This window comes from Micromys minutus, assembly GCF_963924665.1.
Source record: "Micromys minutus genome assembly, chromosome: 1".
NCBI lineage: Eukaryota > Metazoa > Chordata > Mammalia > Rodentia > Muridae > Micromys > Micromys minutus.
In genome coordinates this window covers 112,401,348-112,424,384 of record NC_137969.1, presented here as the reverse complement: position 1 = coordinate 112,424,384, position 23,037 = coordinate 112,401,348, and the positions used below count along the sequence as shown (strand labels likewise).

General features: G+C 45.2%; 1 protein-coding gene across 3 annotated transcripts in view; it reads left to right on the top strand.

Annotated features, from left to right (window-relative positions):
- Window positions 1-23,037, top strand: part of GCNT2 (glucosaminyl (N-acetyl) transferase 2 (I blood group)) — a gene marked incomplete at its 5' end in the record, with an annotated part of 98,244 nt that overhangs the window by 53,395 nt on the left and 21,812 nt on the right. The window contains one exon of one of the 3 annotated variants that reach the window (XM_080917033.1): window positions 3,295-4,267. The exons of the other annotated variants lie outside the window; for them this stretch is intronic. Coding sequence (XP_080773159.1) covers window positions 3,349-4,267 — 919 coding nt within the window. Of the gene's footprint in view, window positions 1-3,294; window positions 4,268-23,037 lie in introns of those variants that run through there. 3 annotated transcript variants of the gene reach the window in all.

Below are 23,037 nucleotides of genomic sequence, written 5' to 3'. Positions count from 1 at the left end.
GGTGGGTGAGCCCAAGCATCTATGCCGATCGCCTTCTGTGTCTTTGTGACCATAAAGATTATCCTGAGCCACAGAGAAGCAGGGTACAAAATGTTCCCTTGAGGACACTTTTTAGTAATTATATCCAGCTGGAGAGATGGCTCAGCAGTTAAGAGCACTGACTGCTCCTCCAGACATCTTGAGTTCAATTCCCAGCAACCATAAGGTGGCTCACAAGCATCTATAATGAGATCTGATGCCCTCTTCTGGGGTGCCTGAAGACAGCTACAGTGTGTGTGTGTGTATACATAATATATTAGCAGTTATATTTAACTACAGTGACCAGAGCAGAAATACTGTCCTTGTTGGAAGTTAATAGCTCTGCTCTCCCAATCATTTGCTAGAAGAAAAAAAAAAAAAAAATGCCCACTTGGTTACCATGGAGACCAGGCAAAACAAACCTACTTCTTAGACTAGTCAATAAAAAGATATCAGAGATTCCTCTCAGTCCATCAGATCCAGGGCAGACATGCCAGGGCAAACTGCAGGAGTAGTTGCTGAGGTATAGTTTGGGTTTGGGTTTGGCGCACAGGGCTGGGGAGTATACCATGGTTTTAAGCCATAAACCATGTGGCAACACCCCAACTTCCACCTCTACCTCCACCCCCAGATTCTTGAATTCACTTTACTTTGGCATCTACTAGCACTCCCAGGGTAAGATCAGGCTGAGACAAAGGAAAGGAACAAAATTGGAACCTCTTTCTCTTTGCCATTAGCCACAGAATAGCCAAGGCTGTGTTTTACTTAAAGAAATGAAGCCGTCAAAATAGTCTATTCAGATATTCCCCTTATAGAGCCGTGTGTGTGCGTGTCTCTGTGTGTGTAGGTCCATGATAAAGGAAGAAAAGGAGTTTGTTTATTTGTTTTTATGTGTGTGTGTGTGTGTGCTTGCTTGCTTGGTTGCTTGAGACAAGCTTTCTCTATGCAGCCCCAAAAGTCCTTGAACTTTCTAAGTAGACCAGGTTAGTCTCAAACTCACAGGAATCTGCCTGTGGAGTGCTGAGATGAAAGGTTTTCGACACCATACCCAGCTTGATTGTTTTTCTGAGATAGGATCTCATTTGTAGCCTAGGCTAGCCTAGAGCTTGGAATTTACAGTCTTCTTGTCTCAGCCTGGCAAGGACTGTGGTTACAGGTTTGTACTGCCACGCCCAGTGAGGAGTAAGGTGTGAGTTTTTGGGGCTTAACTAGCCCAATTAAAACCCTTAAGGTAAATGTTTTCCTTATACATTATTAAGAACAGAAATCAAGCCAGGCAGTGGTGACGAACACTTTTAGTCCCAGATTGGATTTATCACATTATGGTTAGTGTGCATTTCTCTTCATATCCAGATTATCTTCTAGAAGACAGGAAGTCTTATTCAGTTCTTTAATCTCCTAATACAAGTCTTTAATCCCAGCACTAGGGAGGTAGAGGCAGGTGGATCTCTGAGTTCAAAGCCAGCCTGGTCTACAGAGTGAGTTCCATCTGTCTGGAAAATAAAAAGAACAGAAGTCAAAGTATCAGTTCATTAGTGAGACCAGAAATACAGGCTGTTTTTTTCAAAAATGGAGAAAGAGTAACAAGGGCAGTACTTTCTGAATTCACACGCTGGCCAGCTTCCTTCCAAGGACTGAGCAGAGGAATCTGATGAAATGGTTCAGACAGCCTTGTGAAACAGCTAGGCTTTTTATCTTCGGTCTCCGAGAGGGAGGGCATGCTGCTTTCAGAGGCAAAAAATTCTTCTCTCGGTCTGTGTTTGAGTTTAGGAGTTGGAGTTAGAAGACTGGTCTCCGAATCTGGATGTAGGCACCGTGGACTGGTGAGTGGCGGTGGGAAGGCCATCGTAGGTTTCCTCACCTGTCAACCAAAGAAATTATGTTCGGAGATCCCAGAGGTTCCTGTTTGGCAGCATTCCAAATCTATCTTCACTGTTCCAAATCAGTCTTGGTGGTTCACGGGAGCTACTACTGTATCAATACAAACATGAATGGCAAAGAGGCTAAATGGGGCGAGAGAGGTGATTTGGTGGTTGCTGGTTAAGGTACCCAGCATTTTCCTGACTGGAGCAGATGTCAAAGTCTCCCAGATGCGTTCCGCCTAGAAACCTAGCGATAGCACTGGCCTTGCTCCCCCTGCAAAGCCCTCTGCATTCTCTGTGAGCTGTCTGTCTGGCCACACGGTGTACAGGTAAACTAGAGAATTCTAAGCTTTGTAACCAGACCTGCTCTTCCTGGTTTCCCTGAGTCACAATGACTGATACTTCCAGGAATTTTACAACGGCCCAGAAGCATTTGTTCTTTCTTCAGAGTCCCGGAAGTGGTAGAGTTGGGTGTGTGGGAAAGGGACTAGAGAATTCCAGAAGTTTTATAAAATGACCACAAATGTGATGGCATCTTCATGTTAAAGGAGACTCGGTAGCTAGGTGCTCAAATATTGCAAATAATGCCGTGTTGACAGTTCTAGACACCTGAAGCTCTGTGTGAAACGGAAACCAATGGCTATCATATTTCGACCTAGCATGCAAAGGTGTGCTTACTCCTTTACGTGTCCTCAGCTTCATCGGGTGTCCCACTGCTGGACTCTTAGTTCCCTTTTCTCATAGTCTGAGTAGGCACAACACATCTGAATGATTTAATCCAGCACACCTCACCGCAAAGGGTTTGTTTTGTTTTGTTTTTTCTTCTTCTTTCTGCTGATTATCTACTTGGACGTGTTGCAATACCCTTTTCCCGTATCTATGTCTCAGCCCAGGGGCGGAGATAACACTGAAATGAAAAAGATAAACAATGAGACCGAAAGAAGAGAAACACCGGGGAGCTGTCGCCCTCTATCCTCTCCCCCAAAGCGGGGCCAGAAAACAGAGCCACCTCTTCTAGGAGTCGAGGGGTGTACGCGAGAGAAAAGAGCAGCTTAGAGGGGCTGAGGGGAGGTGGGTGGGGCTGATGCTCGAGGTAGTCTGTTCTCGGTCCTGTCGCTGTTCGAGAACGCAGCCCGCTGGAGGCACCTCTAGCTTTTCGTATGCAAAGGAAGAGGTTTCCCCCAGCTGGGCTGGGCGGAGCCACTGCCCGCAGGGATTCGCCTCTAAGGGCTTCGAGCTTCGGCTGCGAGCGTGCAGTGGGAACGCTGCCCGGCTCCAGCGGGTCCGGAGGATGGGCCAGACTCGGAAGCACTGGAGACCCTCGCCCTGAGAACTGGGGAGCGCGAGCTCGCATCCGCACGGAAGAAGCCGGCGAATCCGGAGGAGCCAGGTCCGCCTCTCGCGCCTGGATCACTGGGATCACTTCTCAATCTCCGGTGATAATTCTTCCCGCCTGGAACTGAAAATAATGAACCAGTGCAGGAAAGTTTTCGCTTTCACTGCGCTCAGCGTGGTGATTTTTGTGGTGTTTTATCACCGGCAGCTAAGCCTGCCCAACGTCTACCAGCGGCTCAACAGCTCCAGCGAAAGGACGTCTGTCATCGCCTGTGATTTCGGCTTGCAAAATCATACGTTCTTCGAGACGGAGAATCTATCACCACATCCTTTAGAAGGACTCTCCTGCCCTCAGTACCAGAACCAGAGCCACTATATAACCAGTCCCCTGTCCGAAGAAGAGGCTGCCTTTCCCCTGGCCTATGTCTTGGTGATCCACAAAGACTTCAACACATTTGAAAGGCTCTTCAGGGCCATTTACATGCCCCAGAATGTCTACTGTGTGCACGTGGATAGTAAAGCGACAGAGACCTTCAAAGAGGCGGTGCGGCAGTTGCTAAGCTGTTTCCCCAATGCCTTCCTGGCCTCTAGGATGGAGCAGGTGGTTTATGGTGGCTTCTCGCGGCTCCAGGCTGATCTGAACTGCATGAAAGATCTGGTGGACTCCAAGGTCCCCTGGAAATATGTCCTCAACACCTGCGGGCAGGACTTTCCTCTGAAAACCAACAAAGAAATAGTTCAGTACCTGAAAGGGTTTAATGGGAAGAATCTCACCCCCGGGGTACTGCCTCCTCAGCACACAATTGTACGGACTAAGTACGTACATCGAGTAAGTAAAGGCAGAGGTGGATATTTTATGCACAAAACAAATATTTTGAAGACTCCACCTCCACACCAATTGATCATCTACTTTGGCACAGCCTACGTGGCTCTCAACAGAGACTTTGTCATATTTATCCTGAATGACGAAAGGGCCACTGATCTCTTGGAGTGGTCTAAAGATACCTATAGCCCTGATGAACATTTTTGGGTGACACTCAATAGGATTCCAGGTCAGTGCCAAATAGCCATTGACAATTCTTTAAATTGCTTACTTACTCTTTTCTTTTTAGATTGTGAGTGCTCGCTTCTCTCGCTCGTGTGTGTGTGTGTGTGTGTGTGTGTGTATGTGTGTGTGTGTGTGTGTATGTGTCAGGACAGCTTGTGGGAGTCATTCTCTTCTTCCACCACCTTGGTGCCAGGGCTCGAGAGTATCTGACAGTCTGGGTAGCAAGTGCATTTATCTGCCCAGTCATCTCAATGGCTCGCCCCATTGCTCAGAACTCAGTAGTGAGTTCTGAGAATTGATTCATTGAAATTACTTGAAAAGAAATCTTAGGTCCTTGAAAATGATGAGTGTGGATGCTTTTACTGACAGTTTTGTGCCACCCCCGTGGTCTTATAAATATCCAAGAAGCAGTGACCTAAGGAATATCTCAGGAACTGGAAAAGCTGCCGTTAGTAGATGAGTATTGGGTTTCAGCACATCTGTGGAATTAACACTGGTCACAGTCCTTGATAAGGACTGAAGCCCTCCATGCTGGGAGGTGGATTTTTCAAAAAGCATTCTAGTACATATGAAGTTAAACAGGCCATGTTTCTATCTGAGGGAATTTGCTGAGCAAATTTCACGCAGCGCTGTAGGTGGGTCTCTTTTCTAGCACCCTGGGCATCTCTTTGGGTGGTCACAAAGGCAGCGCTCTGATTCAGTCTGATACTCGGGTCTCAATTCATCTCTGTTGAACAGACCTCCCCGAGATTCTGTTGCCTAGAGGAATGGGTGGTGGCTGGAGAAGCCAGTAATAGAATCCTCAACTTTTGGGTTTCAGTAATTCCTTATTAGCAATTCCTGTTTACAGCCTTGTGCTTTCGCCTAGGGAAAAGTCTTTTGATGGTTTATGGTGACTTGGAAATGAGACCAGGGTTTGCCACTGGGCGCAGGCAGATGATAGTAACAAACTCTCCCTTTGATTCAAACCTGGGCTGCTTGTCAGACTCTGCTTCCCTAAATTGTAGGAGTTGCAGTGGGAGTGTCCCAGAATGCCAGGTGGCTTGGAGGTGTCAGCTCTGCGTAAGGATGGTCCCGTGCTGGCCATTCTTGGAGTAGTCCCTGGCTCATTCTGAGTGGCAGCCTTGTCTTTGGCACACTTCTGAGTGCTTTTGGAAGCTGCCTTCATATCTGAAAGTGGACCCAAAGCAGTTGGACTTATTTAGATCTCTGAGAAGTCAGCATTCCTGATAGCTGAACTAGAAGAGCAATCACAGACCTCGCCTCAGACAGGCCTGGTGGCTAATAACAGATACATAAGGTGCGCCAAGAGAGTTTATTTCAGAGATGCCACAAAGATCACAACGATTTCAGGTCACAAAGATTCACAAGAGGAGGAGTAAGCGGTATTCATTATGGTGCCGTGGTAACTCTGTTCTACCCATTTCTTTCCTTTCTTTTTTTTTAAGATTTATTTATTTTATGTATATGAGTACGCTGTAGCTGTCTTCAGACACACCAGAAGAGGGGACATTTGATTCCATTATAGATGGTTGTGAGCCACCATGTGGTTGCTGGGAATTGAACTCAGGACCTTTGGAAGAGCAGTCAGTGTTCTTAACCACTGAGCCATCTCTCCAGCCCCTACCCATTTCTTTTTAAAAAAGCTTTATGTGTATATACTTCTGGTGTATGTATGGGGCTTACTTATGAGGCCAGAGACAGCTCTGTAGAGCTCCTTCCAAGGATTGCACCCATATTTTTAGGCTTCTGTTATCTCTGTGCATCCTCTGTGCGTGGCATCTGGTATTGTTTTTGATGTACAGTTTATATCACATGTTAGGTTCATCTTTGTTATTGCCACGTGTTCAAGAATAGAGCCTTGGTCAAGCTGGAATCTGGCCCTAGAGTTCAGTAGCCTGAAGTTTTCCTTTCTTCTTTGCTAGAAGTCTTCTGCCAGAAAGGACAAAGGATCAGGGGGACAAAGGATGGGGGGAAATGAGGAAGATTGTGAAAGTAAGCTGTCTGATCTGGAAATAAGATCAGCAAGGACGTGTGTGTGTGTGTGTGTGTGTGTGTGTGTGTGTGTGTGTGTGTGTGTGTTGGAAGACAGAAAACATGAAGTTTGTCAGGTGTCAGGGTCACTGTGTTCATGATCATCATAAGGTATCCTTGTTGGAATTAAGTATCACAGACGACTACTATGCCAGTTTCCCTGTGTCGCCCCGGCTTACGGGCCTTTGGGTGGTTCCTCTCTCTAAGCCAGTCAGTGAACTTCCTCAGGAGCTGGGAGCACGTCCAGCAACTGTGCTAATCTCTGTGACAGTAAGAAAGATGGAGCCTGTCCTTCTGCTGTCTGTCACTTCCCCCATCACTGCGATGTGTGCCCTGAGCTCATGCTTCACCTTCAGGATCACGAAGCAAGAGCAGAGTTGTCCAGTTCCATGCCAGATTCTCATTCTCTGTCTGGCTCTCTCCCTCCCTGATGATCCACCCCTTATCTCTACCCCAGCCCCCACAGTGGATGAAAATGCCATCAAACTGGTTATGATACTGAAAGGAGATATTGGAAGCCAGGAAGTAGGTCTGTGAGGAATTTCACAGGAAGTGACTGACACAGAGACTTAAGCTGTAGCAGGTCACTGTCATCTAACCACCCGGAGCTGGCAGGGTCACCGCTGTCCACAGTGAATACTCATTAGTGAGAAGAATTTTTTTTTTGTTTTGTCTCTATACTCTGAATTTGTAGGTTGCTTTCAGTAATAAGTATGGATCCCCCCTCCCTCCCTTCCTCCTCCATTCCTCCCTCCCTGCCTCTCCCCCTCTCTCTGTTTTTATTCAGAGATGATTTTGTGTAGTACTTCCTCACCTCGGAGGCTGGGGTTGCAGGTTTCTGATGTTGTGCCTGCTTTATGAGGTGCTGGGGATCCCCAGGGCTTTGCGCTTGGTAGAAAAGCACTCTAACCGACTGGGCTACATCCTGGCTCCAGGAGATCTTGGTAGAAAGAGAAAACGAGGTGGCTTGAGGCCCGCACTCTCACCTAGAATGGAAAAGAAGCCTTTACGAGTAATGAGTTCCCTTCAGAGCAAGCCCGTCGGTAGTGGGAATGTAGTTCATCTTTTCTGTGTGTCCGGGGGATGGAACAGAACTTGTCAGACTTGGCTGGCAGCAAGCTCCTTTACCTGTTGAGCAGTCTCGCTGGCCTGAGCAATGCTGACTCCATGCTTTCAGATGTCAACAGTTTCTTCAGGTCTTCATTGTGCCTGTGTTCTATGTGCTGGGAGTGAAGCCAGAAGACACAACTCCATAGTCTTAAGGTTTGCAGAGCTGATGGATGAACACTATGGATTTATTATGAAGCTAATTTCATCCCACCTCAACCTCTCCCATTTTTTGCTTTGTTTTTTTTGGGGGGGTGGAGAAGCTTGGGGTTTGTTGTTTGGGGTTTTGTTTGTTGTTATTTCTTTTAATATCTGGGTTGTTTTTGTTGTTGTTGTTTTTTAATATTGGGCTGGAAAGATGGCTCCATAGTTAAAACACTGATTGCTCTTTCAGGGGTCATGAGGTCAGCTACATCAATGACTGTAATTTCAGGGGATCAGATGACCTCTTCTGGCTTGTAAATAAATGCACATGTAGACAAACACATTTTTTTATAGTTGGCTTTAAGAAACAGGAGGGACTGGTAGTAAGGCTCAGGGCTCAAAGGGCATGCTTGTCACACACAAAGTCTGCCCTTCTATTCTCAACACAAAAACTTACTTAAAAAGCACACAGCTATTCAGAGGTTTGGTGTTGTGAAGTCTGTTCTGTCAGCTGCCGAGTTGAGTGTCACCTAACCATTATGTCCACAGATATTTACTTGTCCACAGTTTTTTGACTAATACCGAAAACAAAATATCATATAGGAAACACTACAATTTCCTATAATAGTAAATGGTTTATAAGCTCACTACAAATAAAGCCAGTAAAAACCAAAACCAGCAACAGCAACAACACAGGAAAAGTCTTGGTTTTAAGCCCTATGCTGTCTGTTAGGAACAAAATTCTGCATAATGTAGTCCTTACTTAAATGGGTGGTAGGCAGACAGGTGGGGAGCTATTTTAAACTCAAAAGCCAATTACTTATTTTTAAAGCATTTTACGTACTTTCTCTACCTAGTTCTGGAGGCTTGGTGACAGGGGAACAGTTTTATCCTGATGACATGCTTCAGTGGTAGGTGTGAAGTGTGGTCAGGCCACCTTGTGTGAACATCTTCAATCCATACTTAAGGCTCTTCCACGGTTTCCCATTATCTTCAGGATCATGACCTTCACAATGGCTTGGCTCCACCCCTGAGCCCCACCTTTCTTCCATCTCTTTTAATAAAATGACTCGAACTTGTACTCCAAGAACTAGTTGACCAACTTGTCTCCTTTGACCTTCCTGATACCGCCCCCCCCCCCACAGTTGGGGCTTCCCGCCTTTCTATAGCCAAAGCTGCTTCTTCCAGCACCAAATAACGGTTATCTGGTAGTAAACATCCCCTCACCCCCACCTCCTCAGCGCTTGAGCCCCTAAGAGCAAGAAATGTGACAACCATCTCTGTGTCCTGTCACTGCTGCATGACGAACACTGAGACTTGTCACTGTGCTCACAGAAAATCCAGAGGCAATAGAGATTCAGGAAGGTCAGTTAAAGATGGGAATAGCATCAAACCATGTCTGTGGGGGGTAAATTTTCATATTGAAGAGGTGATAATGAATGTCACTTGGTGAGTTCTAATCAGGCAAACAAATGGTATCTATCAGTGAGGTAGGGAGAGGGAGGCACACTTAGTAAGCTCCAAAATTCCAGATGGAATGCAAAGGGGACAGGGGACTTTGTTAGAAAATATGGTTCTCAGGAGCCACCCCGGGACAGTGGTGTAATTTGCATCTGATGCCAAGACCAGGGCATCAATACACCACACATGTGACACCTCCATGGAGTTTCTACATCACAAGTACCTGCGCTGAGTTTCTCCCACACCTGGCTCTGTGTCAACCCCATTGGCACTACCATTCTGGGCTACTCTGTGGTTCATGTAGTGGCTGCTCTTGGTTTAATTTGAAGATGCTCTGTAATGCCGGCTCAGGAAAGAAACCAAGACCATGAAAGGTTAAGATAAGACGGTGCCCAAACGTTGAAGTAACGTTTAAATAAAAAGAAAAGTAAAACATCCCTTCAGGTGTAGCACTCACCAAGCACAGACAACGAATATGCTCTCTGCTGAAAGGTGACTGAGGCCTTTAAGAGGACGTGGCTGGATCAGTCCCAGTCCTTCTCAGAGCACAGACTGTATTCTCTGTGTATCCACCCAGATTTAGAATGTAGTTGCTAGATGATCAGAGGATGCAACCCATATCTACTGTCCTCATGGCTAGGAATTGCAACATCTATGGGCTGGAAGAATGTGGAAATAAAGTCAATACACTTAAAGGAGAGATTTCATAAAATGTGATTCCATGAGTGTCTGACAGCACTAAATACTTTCAAAATATTTTTTTCTGCAAAGCTAGATAACATCAAATCTATGTGACAAAAGGAGTACATGATTTCAAAATACTGCATTGGTGATGTGGACCCGCTTGGCCTGTTCTTCTTTGTTAAGAGGCTGTAGACTCTTGTCTGGCCACAAGTCCAGGTTAGACTCAAGAGTCTGATGAGGGACGAATTATCTGCAATGTTCCCAGGTCTTCCATAGTCTAGACTTAAGAGTCGAACGCCATCAAAATGCTGAGTGTCTGGTAGAAAAAGCCCTGGACAGGTCGCAGTATCTTTGAATATCAAGCTGTGTTGACATCTTGGCTGTTCGTAGAGTCGTTGTCATTGCTCCATCCTTGGGCTCTAATAAAAAATGTGACTCCCACTCCTACAGTGGAGAGCCTTTGCCCAAGCATCTGCGCTCTACCTGCCCTGAAGGAGATCATTATAGAGGACGTATCCTCGTTGGTGTTTAATTTCAAATCTCTAGAACATTTTTATAAGATGAGAGCATTTGGAAACTGGGCCCCCCATCATCTCAGAGGAGGAGACTGTGGGAAGATCTGGGGTTCAAGGCCACATTGGGGTTCAGAGTGAGAGCTAGTGTACAAAATTGATTAAAGTATGTGTGAATATTTAATTATGTAAAACTCGGCTATAATTGGCAAACGTCTGCAGAACTGAATTTAACAGGAATTCAATCCCAGTGGAAAAGGCTGATACAGTTGCTACTTTAGAACTGGCCGTATTGTGTTCTTTCTAATGCACCCCTCCACCACTCTCTAAATTGTCCAACACAGACCTTTCTGGAGGCAGAAGGGGGTCTTTTTTTTCTCCAACAATAACAGCAAAAAAAATGTAATTACATTTTAATAACTCCTTAGAATGATACAATTTTAATTGTATACTAGACTCACATATAGTTGATATAGGTACATTTCAGTATATACAGCAATCAGCATAACTTACTATCTGAATTATCCTTAACAAATACCCATACTCCATCCCTAGGAACTGAACATTTCTTTTCACTCCTCCTTGCATTCATGTGGTACTATAAAATAATTTTTTGGTCTGGTTTCTCTCATATGCAGAGTCTATATTTAAACTTATATGTGCACATGTATGTATAAATGTATAAAGGCCATCATCAGAGGCCCAAGGGAAAGCAAAGGGCATGCATGATTCAACACATCTTCAATCTTAGTACAGAAGCAAGAGGATCATAAGTTCAAGGCCCTTTATCAATATCTAGTCTCAAACATAAATTGGGGCAACCCATTTTGTGGACCCCTCCTTGCCCTAGGGACAACTTTCAGGAGATGGTTTTCTCCTCCTCCTCCTCCTCCTCTTCTTCTTGTTCTTCTTAGATTTATTTGTTGTATGTAAGCACACTGTACACTGTACACTGTCGCCGTCTTCAGACACACCAGAAGAGGGCATCAGATCCTATTACAGATGGTTGTGAGCCATCATGTGGTTGCTGAAAATTGAACTCAGGACCTCTGGAAGAGCAGTCAGTGCTCTCAGCCTCCTAGACATCTCTCCAGCTCTTCATTACTACTTAATAAAACCTTGCTTGCTCTTCAAAAATTGGATTAAGATATCAATTTTATTAGGTATAATTACATTATTATTGGACAAGAGAGGTTAATAGAGTATGTGTGACATCAGAATGGGAGGAGGGACAATTGGGGGGAAGGGACAAGTGGGTCCAGCAAGTGCAGAGTGAAGGGGTAGGGGGCAAAGTAAGAAGAAAAGATAAGGACATGTACAGGTGAAGATGCCACATTTTCCTATCTAGGTACTTGACATTCTAACATCTGTTTTTACTGTGTTATCTGTTATTTAGCATTCTAACTAGAATTAAAACAAAAAATATAAATATCTATAGAGGTTCAGAAGGCTGTATAGCATATGTGTATGAAATATATGTGTTTAATTAATAGTTAATAGTCCAGTGAGATGCTCAAGGGGTAGAGGCACTTGCTGCCAAGGCTGTTGAGCTGATTTTTGACCCTCAGGACACATGTGATGAGAGAATCTGTTTTCTGATTCCATATGTGCATATGTGAACTGTGACATATTTGCACATGCGCTCTCTCTCTCTCTCTCTCTCTCTCTCTCTCTCTCTCTCTCTCTCTCTCTCACACACACACACACACACACACACAAAATAAATACACGAAATAAAAATAGATCCGTAAATATTAACATATCCTGCATGGCTTAACTAAGGATTTCTTTGAATTGTGAGACAAAAGAAAACATTTTTTTTCCCAGCCAAGTGAAAAAAAGAGGGTTTTGGAACCAGAAAAAAATGTTTTAAATCCCTCTTCCCAGTGTTTGCTAAATAATCCTGGCCTACGATTCTCTTGAGACTGAGGGTTACTCCTCTGTGGTGGTTGGGTTACCAAGAAGTGCATATACTCTGGGGAGCAGCCCATCTCAGAACCCCCACAGAGCCATTGCAACTCAGATTTCTTCAGCAGCCGCAGGATGTGTATATTTCCAGCGAGTGAGAACAACTGGGCTACAGGATCCTTCTAGGCACATCTGTAGCAGCTTCTGTTCCCGTTCAGCAAGAGACTGGGAAACTGCGGCCGGGCTGTGAGTGGGAAGGAAAGCAGGCTTCTGTAAGGAAAAGCTCCCTGGCGCATGCGCCAAGCTTTGTGGCCGGTTTGTAAAAGGAAATGCTTGATGACCACGTTGGCAGACATTATGACAGGCACGCAGAAGAGACAGGTATGGCTGTTGCCAGTATTGAAGAGGGGGTGTGTAGATGCGATGGGGAGTTTCAGTTCTGCCTCTGGGAGCACGGGGACCTTGGCATGACTGAGTTTGATCCGGGACCCACAGTGTGGAAGGAAAGGACAAACCTCCGCAAGTTATCATCTGACATCCTGTGCTCTCAGGATCTTGAGAGCAGCCATCCATCCACACATACCCACACACGGCATAAGTAAATAAATACATGTTTTGAAGAGAATCTTTTAAAAGACTAACAGTGGGCGTTACAGTATCTACTGACTAACACCCAGGTAAAGAAAGCCTGAAAGTGACCTACGGTCCCTATATTCTGAAGACGCTGAAAAACATCATTCTTAGTGTTTTTGTTTTTACTACCAAAGGATGTGTGTGCCATGGCTTACCCACCAAGTAAAATTAGGTGTAGATGCCGCCAAAGAAGAACAGAGCAGAGATCCAGGCAAATTCTTTTGACTACTTTGACTTCCGTGAATCTTACTGATGTGAACTTTAAGACTCCTAGAAGCCCTGTTGAGTCGGTACCACACAGCAGCGCCTTAGTCACTAGAACAGTGTGTCCGCTCCAGCCCAGAGAATGGTCTCCGTAACTCGGGGTTCCTTCTGAAATCTTACCGCATAAAAGGAACAGGAACTGGAGGTAACTGACAGATTTATTTTCTTTAGTTTCAGAAAGAACTTGTTTGTGTAGAGCATAACAATTGCTGGGAACAGGAAATTTATCCGGCTTGGAAGCATCGCAGAACCCTTTGCATGACCTTTTCGGCTCACACTTGGAGACTACAGGCTACTACAGTGGGCAAAGCACATTAGTAGGACCCTGAGGCAGCTTTGCTGCCCCAGTCAGAGAGAAAAGAGCCAAGTACCTCTGCTCAGCTCACTTCCTACTTAGTTATTTTATTTTTTCAGATTATAATATTACAACATTTCTTTCTTCCACTTCCTTTCTCTAAATCCTCCTATGTGTCCTTCCCCACTCTCCTTCAAATTCATGGCCTCTTGTTTCACTAATTGTGTGTATGTGCATGTATGTACATGTATATTCCAAAATATTACCTGTTGCAGTAACCTCTCCAACCCAAATAAGCCCATGCAAAGAAAGCACAACTCATTAATATAAATACAAGTTGCGCACCTAGATTGGGCTGATCCACCAGGACACTATTCCCCAGCTATGAGATCCCTTATAACTTGCGGTTTCTCCAGGTCACGTGCTTCAGCTCTGTCTTCCAGGGCGGCCACTGATGGGATAAATATGTTAGTTTTATATGGCCCGCTGCTGCTGGAACTAATGTGGGAGAGGCTGTGGCTGAGATGAATTAATGTTCTATATGGCCCTCCGGATATGAATTAATGTTAGTACTATATGGCCCTCCAGTGCTGGAGCATCGTGGTGAGACGCTATGCTGGAAGGCTCCCAGATCTTCGGGGTCAAAAAATACCTGGGGACAGCGTGGAGCTGTGACACAATGTAACCGGTGGATGCTTTTATAAGATTTACTGCAACAATAACCTGTTAGTCTGCATAATGTTATGTATGTTTTCAAGGTTGACCTTTGACACTGGGCAATCAGTTGGTGTACTCCTTCCAGTGGTGTATTCTGTTCCCAGTTTTACCCAATTGCCTATAGTTCTTTGTGTCTGGTTGAAGCTACATGGGGGGGGGGGGGTCCTGTCCAGCTTGGAATGTCCCTTAGTGTCAGACTTGTTTGGGCAGACATACTAATGAGACTTCATGGGTGTAGCTTTTTGAAGTTCCGAGGAGACACAATCTCACAGCAAACTCTCTGGTCCCCTGGCTCTTAGAATCTTCTCACCCTCTTTTACAGTGCTCCTCTAGCCTTTGAGAAATATTGTAAATGTATTCATTGGGACTCCGAACTCTCCATTTTGATTGGTTGTTGTATTAATTGGGGCTGGCTCACAGTTTTGGTGGTTCAGTCCATTATCAACATGGTGGAAAACATGGCGGCATTAAGACAAATATGGTGCTGGAGGACCTGAGAGTTCTACATCTTGGTCCGAAGGCAGCCAGGAGAAGGGTCTCTTTCCACACTGAGGAAAGCTTGAGCATAGAGACCTCAAAGCCCATGACAGCGACAAATTTCCTTCAACAAGGGCACACTTCCTAATAGTGCCCCTTCCCATGGGCCAAGCATATTCAAACCACCGAGCTGTGTTTTTTTCCTGTGGTTCGCCATCTGTTACAGAGAAGTTTTTTTGGTTGAGGTTTAAGGACAAATATTTATAGATCGCTGTCAGGGATCATTCTGGCTTAATAGGTTAGTGGTTATAGAATTTCCTCCATAAGTATGACTTCCCTGGAATTGAGGAGTTGGCTAGGTTTCCGGTACTAGGCATGGTTTCCCTCCTGTTAACGCGTCTTAAGTCCAATTACAGAGTTGTTGATTAGCACCCAGTTATGTATATCACTTGGTACTCTTCAGGTTGCCTTGTCACGCTGGTCATGGCTATGGCTCAGAGACGTCACTGCTGAGAACTGTTGGAAGTTTGCATCATGCCTTCTGGTACCATGAGAGCTGGTCAGTGGGGAGGAATTCAGGTCCGTTTAAGCTCAGGAGCCTTTGTACCCTGTGTCTGAAGTGTGTGGAGCTCTCCGCAATAGAGACTTAGCTTCAAGCTCTGGGGGTAACCCGGGCAACAGCAGTAGGTTGTATGGTCTGGGTGTCGCTTGTACAGCCAACAACTCAAAAGAGGGCTTCTCGTGTCTGGTATTAGAGCTTGTTAGGTGGTCTTTGGATCGTGGAAGGAACACTTTCGTGTGTTTGTTTGTTTTTGTTGCTGCTGTTTTTAGGTTAAAAGTCTGATCCCTGGTTGCTTTTCCAGACATCCTTGTTATGTAACCTTTCTACCTCCTTATGTATTTATCTCCCCCTCCCCGGAAAACATGCCTTCTCCTATTTTTCCCATCAGGCCTCCCAATCAGGCTATTGTTCCTTACCTTCCTCCTACCTTCCTCTATGTTCATCCCTCCCCTCCCTAAGGAGCCCCCCATGTCCCCATGTCTTTCATTACATTGCTTGTACCCTACTATCCTCTGATATTTTCCCCCAACTCCCCTACCCTGCAATGCTTTTCTTTCACAGGCTATTTATTCATAGATGAAGATCTGAAGCTAAGAGCTTCCAATGCGAGAGAACATTCAACATCTGCCATGCTGGGCCTGGTTGTCTCCCTCAGTATGGTCTCACTTTGCCTCTTTTATATAGTACAGGATCCCAGCCAGTGGCCTCATCTCCCAGGTGATTATACATCTCATTAAGTGGACAACTGAGTAACTGTAATCTTCTGTGTGTGTGTTTCAAAACTAAAACCAAAGTACTAACTCACTGCATGACTATAAGATGATCAGTTACATGTCTAGTCGCAGTAGAATATTCTATATAAAGAAGTATAAGACAAAGACACCCCTAATGCCACACTGCCCTCCATCCCACTCTTGTTCCCAACACTGCAAGAATGTGGTAGCCAAGAGAAAGGGAATGACTCAAAAAGAAGAAGAGAAACCACTCAGTGATTAGTGCATTCCCTAAATGTTTAAGTTGGTGAAAATATTTACACCTTTCAACCAGTTGCTATGATAGGATTTACAAAAAGACAGTGTGGCATACTCCTTTGAAAAGAGAAGGTTACCCATTTCTGACAATCATATTCAGCTCACAGATTTCTCACATATGCTAGTTTCTTATAGATTATACCGTGTTGATAGTTACTGAGTCTGGCTGGTGAGCCTGGGATGATTAGTGTCTGCTGTATTGTGATGTGCAGTAAGGTTCTACAGTTGTCCTGGTCAGAAGCCCCAGGTGACATTCATATTAATTGTGAGGAATCTGAAGACCACAAACAGGAAGGATGTGTCTGGGCCAGCAAACCCTGTATAGGGTGACTGTGGAACGAGTTCTGTGACTCTAGCTTGAGAGGCTTGTTAGCAAGAGTAAGTGCTTTTCCTGGGGTGTCTCTGTCCTTCAGTGTGGTATGAAGGAAAGAATATGGACGTTGGAGCGGGACAGGACTTTGGAGCCTGTCCCACACTGGAGAAACCACACAACTGGTGCCGATATAGCGTAGGAGAACATGTGGAGCCAGGCATGGGGTCCTGTGGCTGTAATCTCAACACTCAGGAGGCTAGAACAGGATTGTGTGTTTGAGGCCACCCTGAGGTATGAAGAAGGTTGGGGGAAAAAAGGAGGCTTAGAAGGTGGTTGAAATTTTTTAGGAACCGTTTGAATTCCATTTCATTCCTGCAAAGTGTGTCTGAGATGTGTCTGGATACAAAGCACTGGGGGGACATGTTCATATTTCTTTTTACAAATGTTTGTAGAAAGACTGGGAGAATCACCAGGTGGCTGTAAAAGACCCTAGAAGACAGTCAGGATTAGAACAGCAGCCTGTAATTTTTTTTTTTGACTGACCCACCCAACCTTCCTTCCCTCCTACCTTCATTCCTCCCTCCCTCCCTCCCTCCCTCCCTCCCTCCCTCCCTCCCTCCCTCCCTCTACTTTTACTATTTTGCAGCAATGGCAACTGAACCACAATCTATACATACTGTCACTGAGTTATAGCTCACACCCGGCACTCCTTCGCCCTGTGTGAATATGTTTGTGTGTGTGTGCATGTGTGTGTGTGCGCACGCGCACACGCGCGCACACGCGCATGTGTATGTATGTTTCTCTGTGTACAAGGTATGAGTCCACATGTGTGTATGTATGTATAGAAGCCAGGGGTTGATACTGTTTGGTGCTTTATCTATTGCTTTCACCCTGTTTTTGTTTTTTTTTTTAATAATACTTTTATTACTTCTTTGAGATTGTAATTAATGTAAACAGTATATTTTGATCTAATATGCTACACCACCTCCCTCCAACCCTGTTACTTTCCACTTCATGTCTTTCCCCCCTCTTCCTCCTCCTCCTCATTATCAGCTTCATTGTCACCTTAGTTGGGTTTCTATTGCTGTGATAAAACACTACGACCAAAAGCAACTTGAGGTGGAAGGGTTTATTTGACTTGCAGGTTATCATCCTAGACATGGGGAAGCCAAGGCAGCAACTTGGAGGCAGGAAATCAACCAGAGACAATGAAGGAATGATTCTTACTGGCTTGCTCCCTGTGGCTTGCTCAGCCTGCTTTCTTATACAGCCCAGGACCTTCTGCCCAGGAGTGGCATTTCCCCTGGTAAGCTGACCCCTCCCACATCAAGCATTAATCAAGGAAAGGACCTACAGACTTGCCTATGGGTAATCTGATGGAGGCATTCCCTCAATTAAGTTTCCTCTACATGAATATTTATATCAAATTGACCAAAAAACAAAAAATCAAAAAACCTAGGGCACTCACCGTGTCCCATTAGTACTGACCAAATGTGAATGGCTGTGAGGGCATCTGGCTGGGGGCATGGGCAACCTACCAAAGAAAACTGACTTTCCCCCACCCCCTCAGCAGCCAGCAGTTGCAAGTAACTCTTGAGTGGAAACTTGGGGCCTCAGAAATCCTGTCCTCAACCATGTAGGACTGATCTGATCTCGTCCAGGCAACCCTCACCTTTGTGAGTTGATGGTCTTCGTTGTTTTCTGAGACAGGGATTCTCACTGAACCTGGATATCTCCAAGACTAATCCCCGCCTTCACCTCTCCGTCATGAGGATTATAGGCAACCACCAGGGTGCCGGAGCTGTTCTGTGGACACTGGGGAGCTGGCGAAGACCCTTTGCTTGGGCAGTGAGCATTTTAGTAACCCAGCCAGCCCCTAGCCTCCATCTTTAGACTGTCTAGCACTTACTTCACTGCACAGCCAAGAATGGTAAACAGTAGCAAAGGATTATAAACCATAGAAGGGTGTGATTGTTTTAAACATGTTTTCAAAGTCCAGACACTGTTCTGTGCAAGAGGAGCTAATGGGGGCTGGGGATGTTACCCTTGTGGCAGGGAAGTAACCCAGTTACTTGTGCTGTGAAATTATTATTCAAGACCCAGCCTCTTTCCTTCTGTTTAAACCTCTGTTTGCCCTTGGGTACCATCTTCGGCTTCAGTTTCCTGCATTGTAAAAGAACCAAATGGACTAGGTGATCTCAAAAAAGGATCATTTATAATAACAAACCCATCCCAGGTGGCCTTCAGTTTACTCATACTTACTACGGTGCTGATTTCACAGGATTGTTAGAAGTACAGGGCACTGGGAGCCTTGTTTGTCTTCAGAACAATGGAATTAAGAACTGGGGAAGAGGAGAGAAGATAGATCCTTTCTATCAAAAGCTGGGGACTTGAATTAAACAGAGGGGGGCCAAAGAGGGAGCGAGCTGTCAGTGAAAAACCAGCTCTGTTATAACTTGTAATGATGCTAAATGAGGACCACTTGTCCTGGCACACTATCCCCCTGGGCCTGGATACCACCTTAGTGCATCTATCTGATCCCCTCTCATCGAAGGAGCTTACCAAGGTTAGCCCTAAGTGTGGTGGTGGTGGTGTTTAAGATACAAAAGCAAGAAAAATTTGGAGCAGCTAACTTAAGGACAAAACTTATTTTTATTATTTTGAATTATATGTGTGAGAGGTGCATGCATGCAGATATGTGCACAGGTGTACACACATGTACAGGCACTCTCAGAGGCTAGAAACTTTGATCCCTCATATCTGAAGTTACAAACAGTCATAAACTCCTGGTGCAAGTGCTGGGTACCAAACCCAGGTCCTTTAGAAGGTGCAGCCAAGTGTCCGAAGCACTGAGCCATCTCTCCAACTATCAAAAGATAGGACTCTTAAGTCTCAATACAATCTTTTTTTTATTTTATCTTTTAGATTATGTGTATGGTGTGGAGGATGTACACATATGTGAGCTCAGGGTGCCCATGGAGGCCAGAAGGGTCAGATCCACTTGTTGGAACTAAGGGGAAATTGCCCAAGGTGGGTGCTGAGAACCAAACCCATGTCATCTGCAAGAGAATAAGCCCTTCTTAGCTGCTGATCCATCTCTCCAGCTGAAGTACATTAGTCCTTGCATGCTTGGTGGTTTTGGAGTGCTCTAGACAGGGAGCAAAAGAAGAGTAAGAATATACTGTTATCTGTGTTGATTAATACTGAGTAGTAGGTCCTGTTCCAAACCTTACATGGTAGTGTTTAGTTCTGAGACCAACAGGTTTGCAGATGAGCTACAGATTAGAAAACATCACCACTGTCTATGAGAACATTCCATCCCGCATCGTTAGGCTGTTGAATTTGAAGCAACTTGCTCTTTCATATTTAGAAATGTGTATATATGAAGATTCTTTGGAAAGCTGTTTACTATATTTGGTAGGTTGGTTTGGATTTTCTTTTCTTTTGTTTTTTAGATGGGGTCTTGCTTTGTAGTCTAAGCTGACATGAAAAACTGGGGGTGGGCTTAAGTTACCACTGAAAGGAAAAGTCACCGGGCACCAATGTTGTGAAAAGATGTCATCCCGGGTTTCAGCACCAATGTTAAGGGAAGGATGAAAAGAGTGTGGGGGGGCATATGGCCCATGGAGGTGCGACGAGGCCTGGGGGCAAGGGAGATGACTCTGGGGGTCCATGTTGGGAATCTCTTCCCCCGAGGGACCAGCCACACAATGGTATAGTACAGAATAGAGTTTATTTAAGTCATGGGAGAGTTAAGAGGGTGGTAGAGACAGAGAGAGAGGAGAGAGGAATAGAGGAGTAGAGAAAAGGTCACCCATGAGCACATGGAGGGAGGGGGGAAGGGAAGGGGAACAGGAGGGGTAAAGGGGAAGAGCTTGGCTGCAAGAGGCCAAGAGGCCTAGAGGGTCAAGAGAGAGAGGAGGGGTCAAGCAGCCCCTTTTATAGTGTCAGGTCACTGGGGCGGAGCATACCTAGCTACTGCCAAGTAATTGAGGGGTGGGGTTTACAGAATTCCAGCACTTCCCCCACCCCACCCCCATCTCCATACAACTGTGTTTGAATAATTGTGTCTACCTCCACAACCAAGGACAATTCTGCCAGTCCAGAAGTTCTCTGTCACTTTTCGTGAGTCGGCCCTCCCCTGTATCCCACCACAATGGTTTTACCTTTTTCAGAATGTCGTAAAAAGGGAAATCAAAGAAGTCAGTCTTGGTGGCGAAGGTCTGTAACCTCAGCACTTGCAAGCAGAGTCAGGCACGTGGTGACCTCCTTTTAAGGTCAGCTACCCACTGAGACATTGTCTCAAGGAAACAAAACAAATTGCTGAAATCCAGCAGCGTGGCCCTCAGGACCTGGAAAGACTGTGTCTTATTCTTTAATTTGCTTTTTGGTTTGTTTTGGCTTCGTTGTTTGTTTTGAAATGGGTTTCTCTGCCCTGGAACTCGCTCTGTAGACCAGACAGGCCCACAGACTGCCTCTGCCTCAGTGCTGGGATTAAAGATGAGCAACACCACCAGTACATCACTTTTATTTAAAAAAGAAAAAGTTCCCTCTGAATATTTGTTGGTAAGCGTAATTTCTAGCAGCCTCTCTTGCAGTTTTAATATCTGTTAAGTAATTTTTTTTGAACACTTCTCCCATAAGTCATCTTCATGAATGGTGGAACAGTTCGGTATCTCATCAGAAAAAGTAAGGACCGAGGATAAGCGTTGGTAGAAGGACTGCAGTCTGTGGAAGACCTCGGTTTCAGTCACTCGGCATAGTACGCTAAAACAGGTTATCTAACTGTTAAAGTTGGCGCGCCTTCGTTAGCTTCGTATTTTAGTGTTGGCCCTTCCTAATAAATAGGGAATCCATGTGCTTCATGGGAAGAGTATCAAAAACTGTGTTCCACGTTGATCCCAGACACTTGGCCATTATTAAGATTCCCGTTGTCGTGTTTTCAGTCAATCAGATCAGTCAAGAGCACCCTAATATCATAGGGTATCATAGCACTTCAATAAGGATTCTTATCAAAACTTAGAGGTGGCTCCTGAGTTTTGTTTTTGTTGTTTTCCTGTCTGTTGAATATCTTAGTGGTTGTTCTTGAGCTGACAATAGCTGTCACTCAGAGTCCCTAATGTGTTGGGATAACCACAGCTCATAGGAAACCCACAGTGTTTTAAATATGATGTAAGGGCTTATCCGGTCCTGTCCAGTAGAGAGGGGAGCAAAGGCAACAACCGGATAGATGAAGAGCATTTCTGTAAAGGCTCACAGTTTGTATTGTACACTTGTGTAAACATTGGATTTCAGACCCCTCTGCAACTTCTTACTGCAGTATTGTAGGGCATTCACCAGAGAAGACCTCGCAGACGTGGGATTCAGCCAATAGAAAGTCTTTATCCTGTGGCTGCTATACTCTGTGGCACTGAGATCCCAGTGTAACACTGAGACTTTCTCAAGATGAGCTTATATAAGCACAAAAGCCGCATTCTGGGTTGGCATACTCTAGCTAACAAGAGCAGTTAGCCAGAAGCAGAATTACAGAAGCCAAAAGGCAAGGTTAGCGCAGTTATAGACTTTCCCGGAACTATGGGAAAGGTCTTTGTTTTCATTTTGGCTGGTGCTGCTGTCGATGTGCTGAGTTTTATGGCCTGAATGATTCTTCCGTGGGGAGCCAGTTGTGTTAAGGTCTGGGGCCCAGTTACAGATTTACGTATGTAATAAATGCATCAGGACTGAACAGATCACGACTTGTTCTTGTCTGATGCTGCATCTCAGCTCTGGCTGGTTCTGTAGCCAAGGATGCCCCTGCTCTATTAGTCTACTACTGCTGCCCCGGAAGTGCTGGGATGAGGTTTCTACTGTGTGCGACCACACCCAGTTAATGCAGTGCTGGGGTTTGAACCTAGGGCTATGCATGGTGAGCACCTGCTCTCCCTACTGAGATACATCCCCAACCTCAGCTCATCGTGGTTTTAAACTGCTCCTTATCTGTTTAGCCCACATGATAACACACATTCTCAGTACTTCTACGACCCTTGAGGGTTCCCTTCCGGTCACTTCCCACTGTAATGACTGTTTTCAGCCCCATGCATTAGATGTCTGGTCTTGTTTTGCTGCATAACTTCTTTTAAAAATTACTCATTTTTAATTTATGTGTGATATGTCTGTACCCCTGTACAGCACACTGGTTCAGTGTCCCCAGAGGCTAAAGGACAGCCTGGGAGTGCCCCCAGAACTGGAGTTACAGGTGGTTAAGCCATCATCTGGGTGCTGGGAACTGAACCCAGTGATTTTTAACTGCTGAACCATCTCCCCAGCCCTTTGCTGTATAACTTCTAATCGAAGTGTAGTGCTCTTTATCCAAATGTTTGGGCTAAATGGATGTTTGAGGGGAGAGCAACAGTCATGGCTCTCCTTACTGCTGCATGCTTCCTGGGGACTGAGCATTAGGAAGGGCTCCCACGTATCCCGGGCCCAGGGCAAACCTTTCTCTCATGTTTCTTCTCTTTTTAAATTAGCTTACACAATGGTACAAATAGAACCGTGAGGCTGTTTTGCAGAAAAGGCTGGGCTTGTTATAGACAGAGATTTCGTTCCCAGAATTAGCAGCCCTATATATATCTCAGTTTATGCAATAGCAAGTT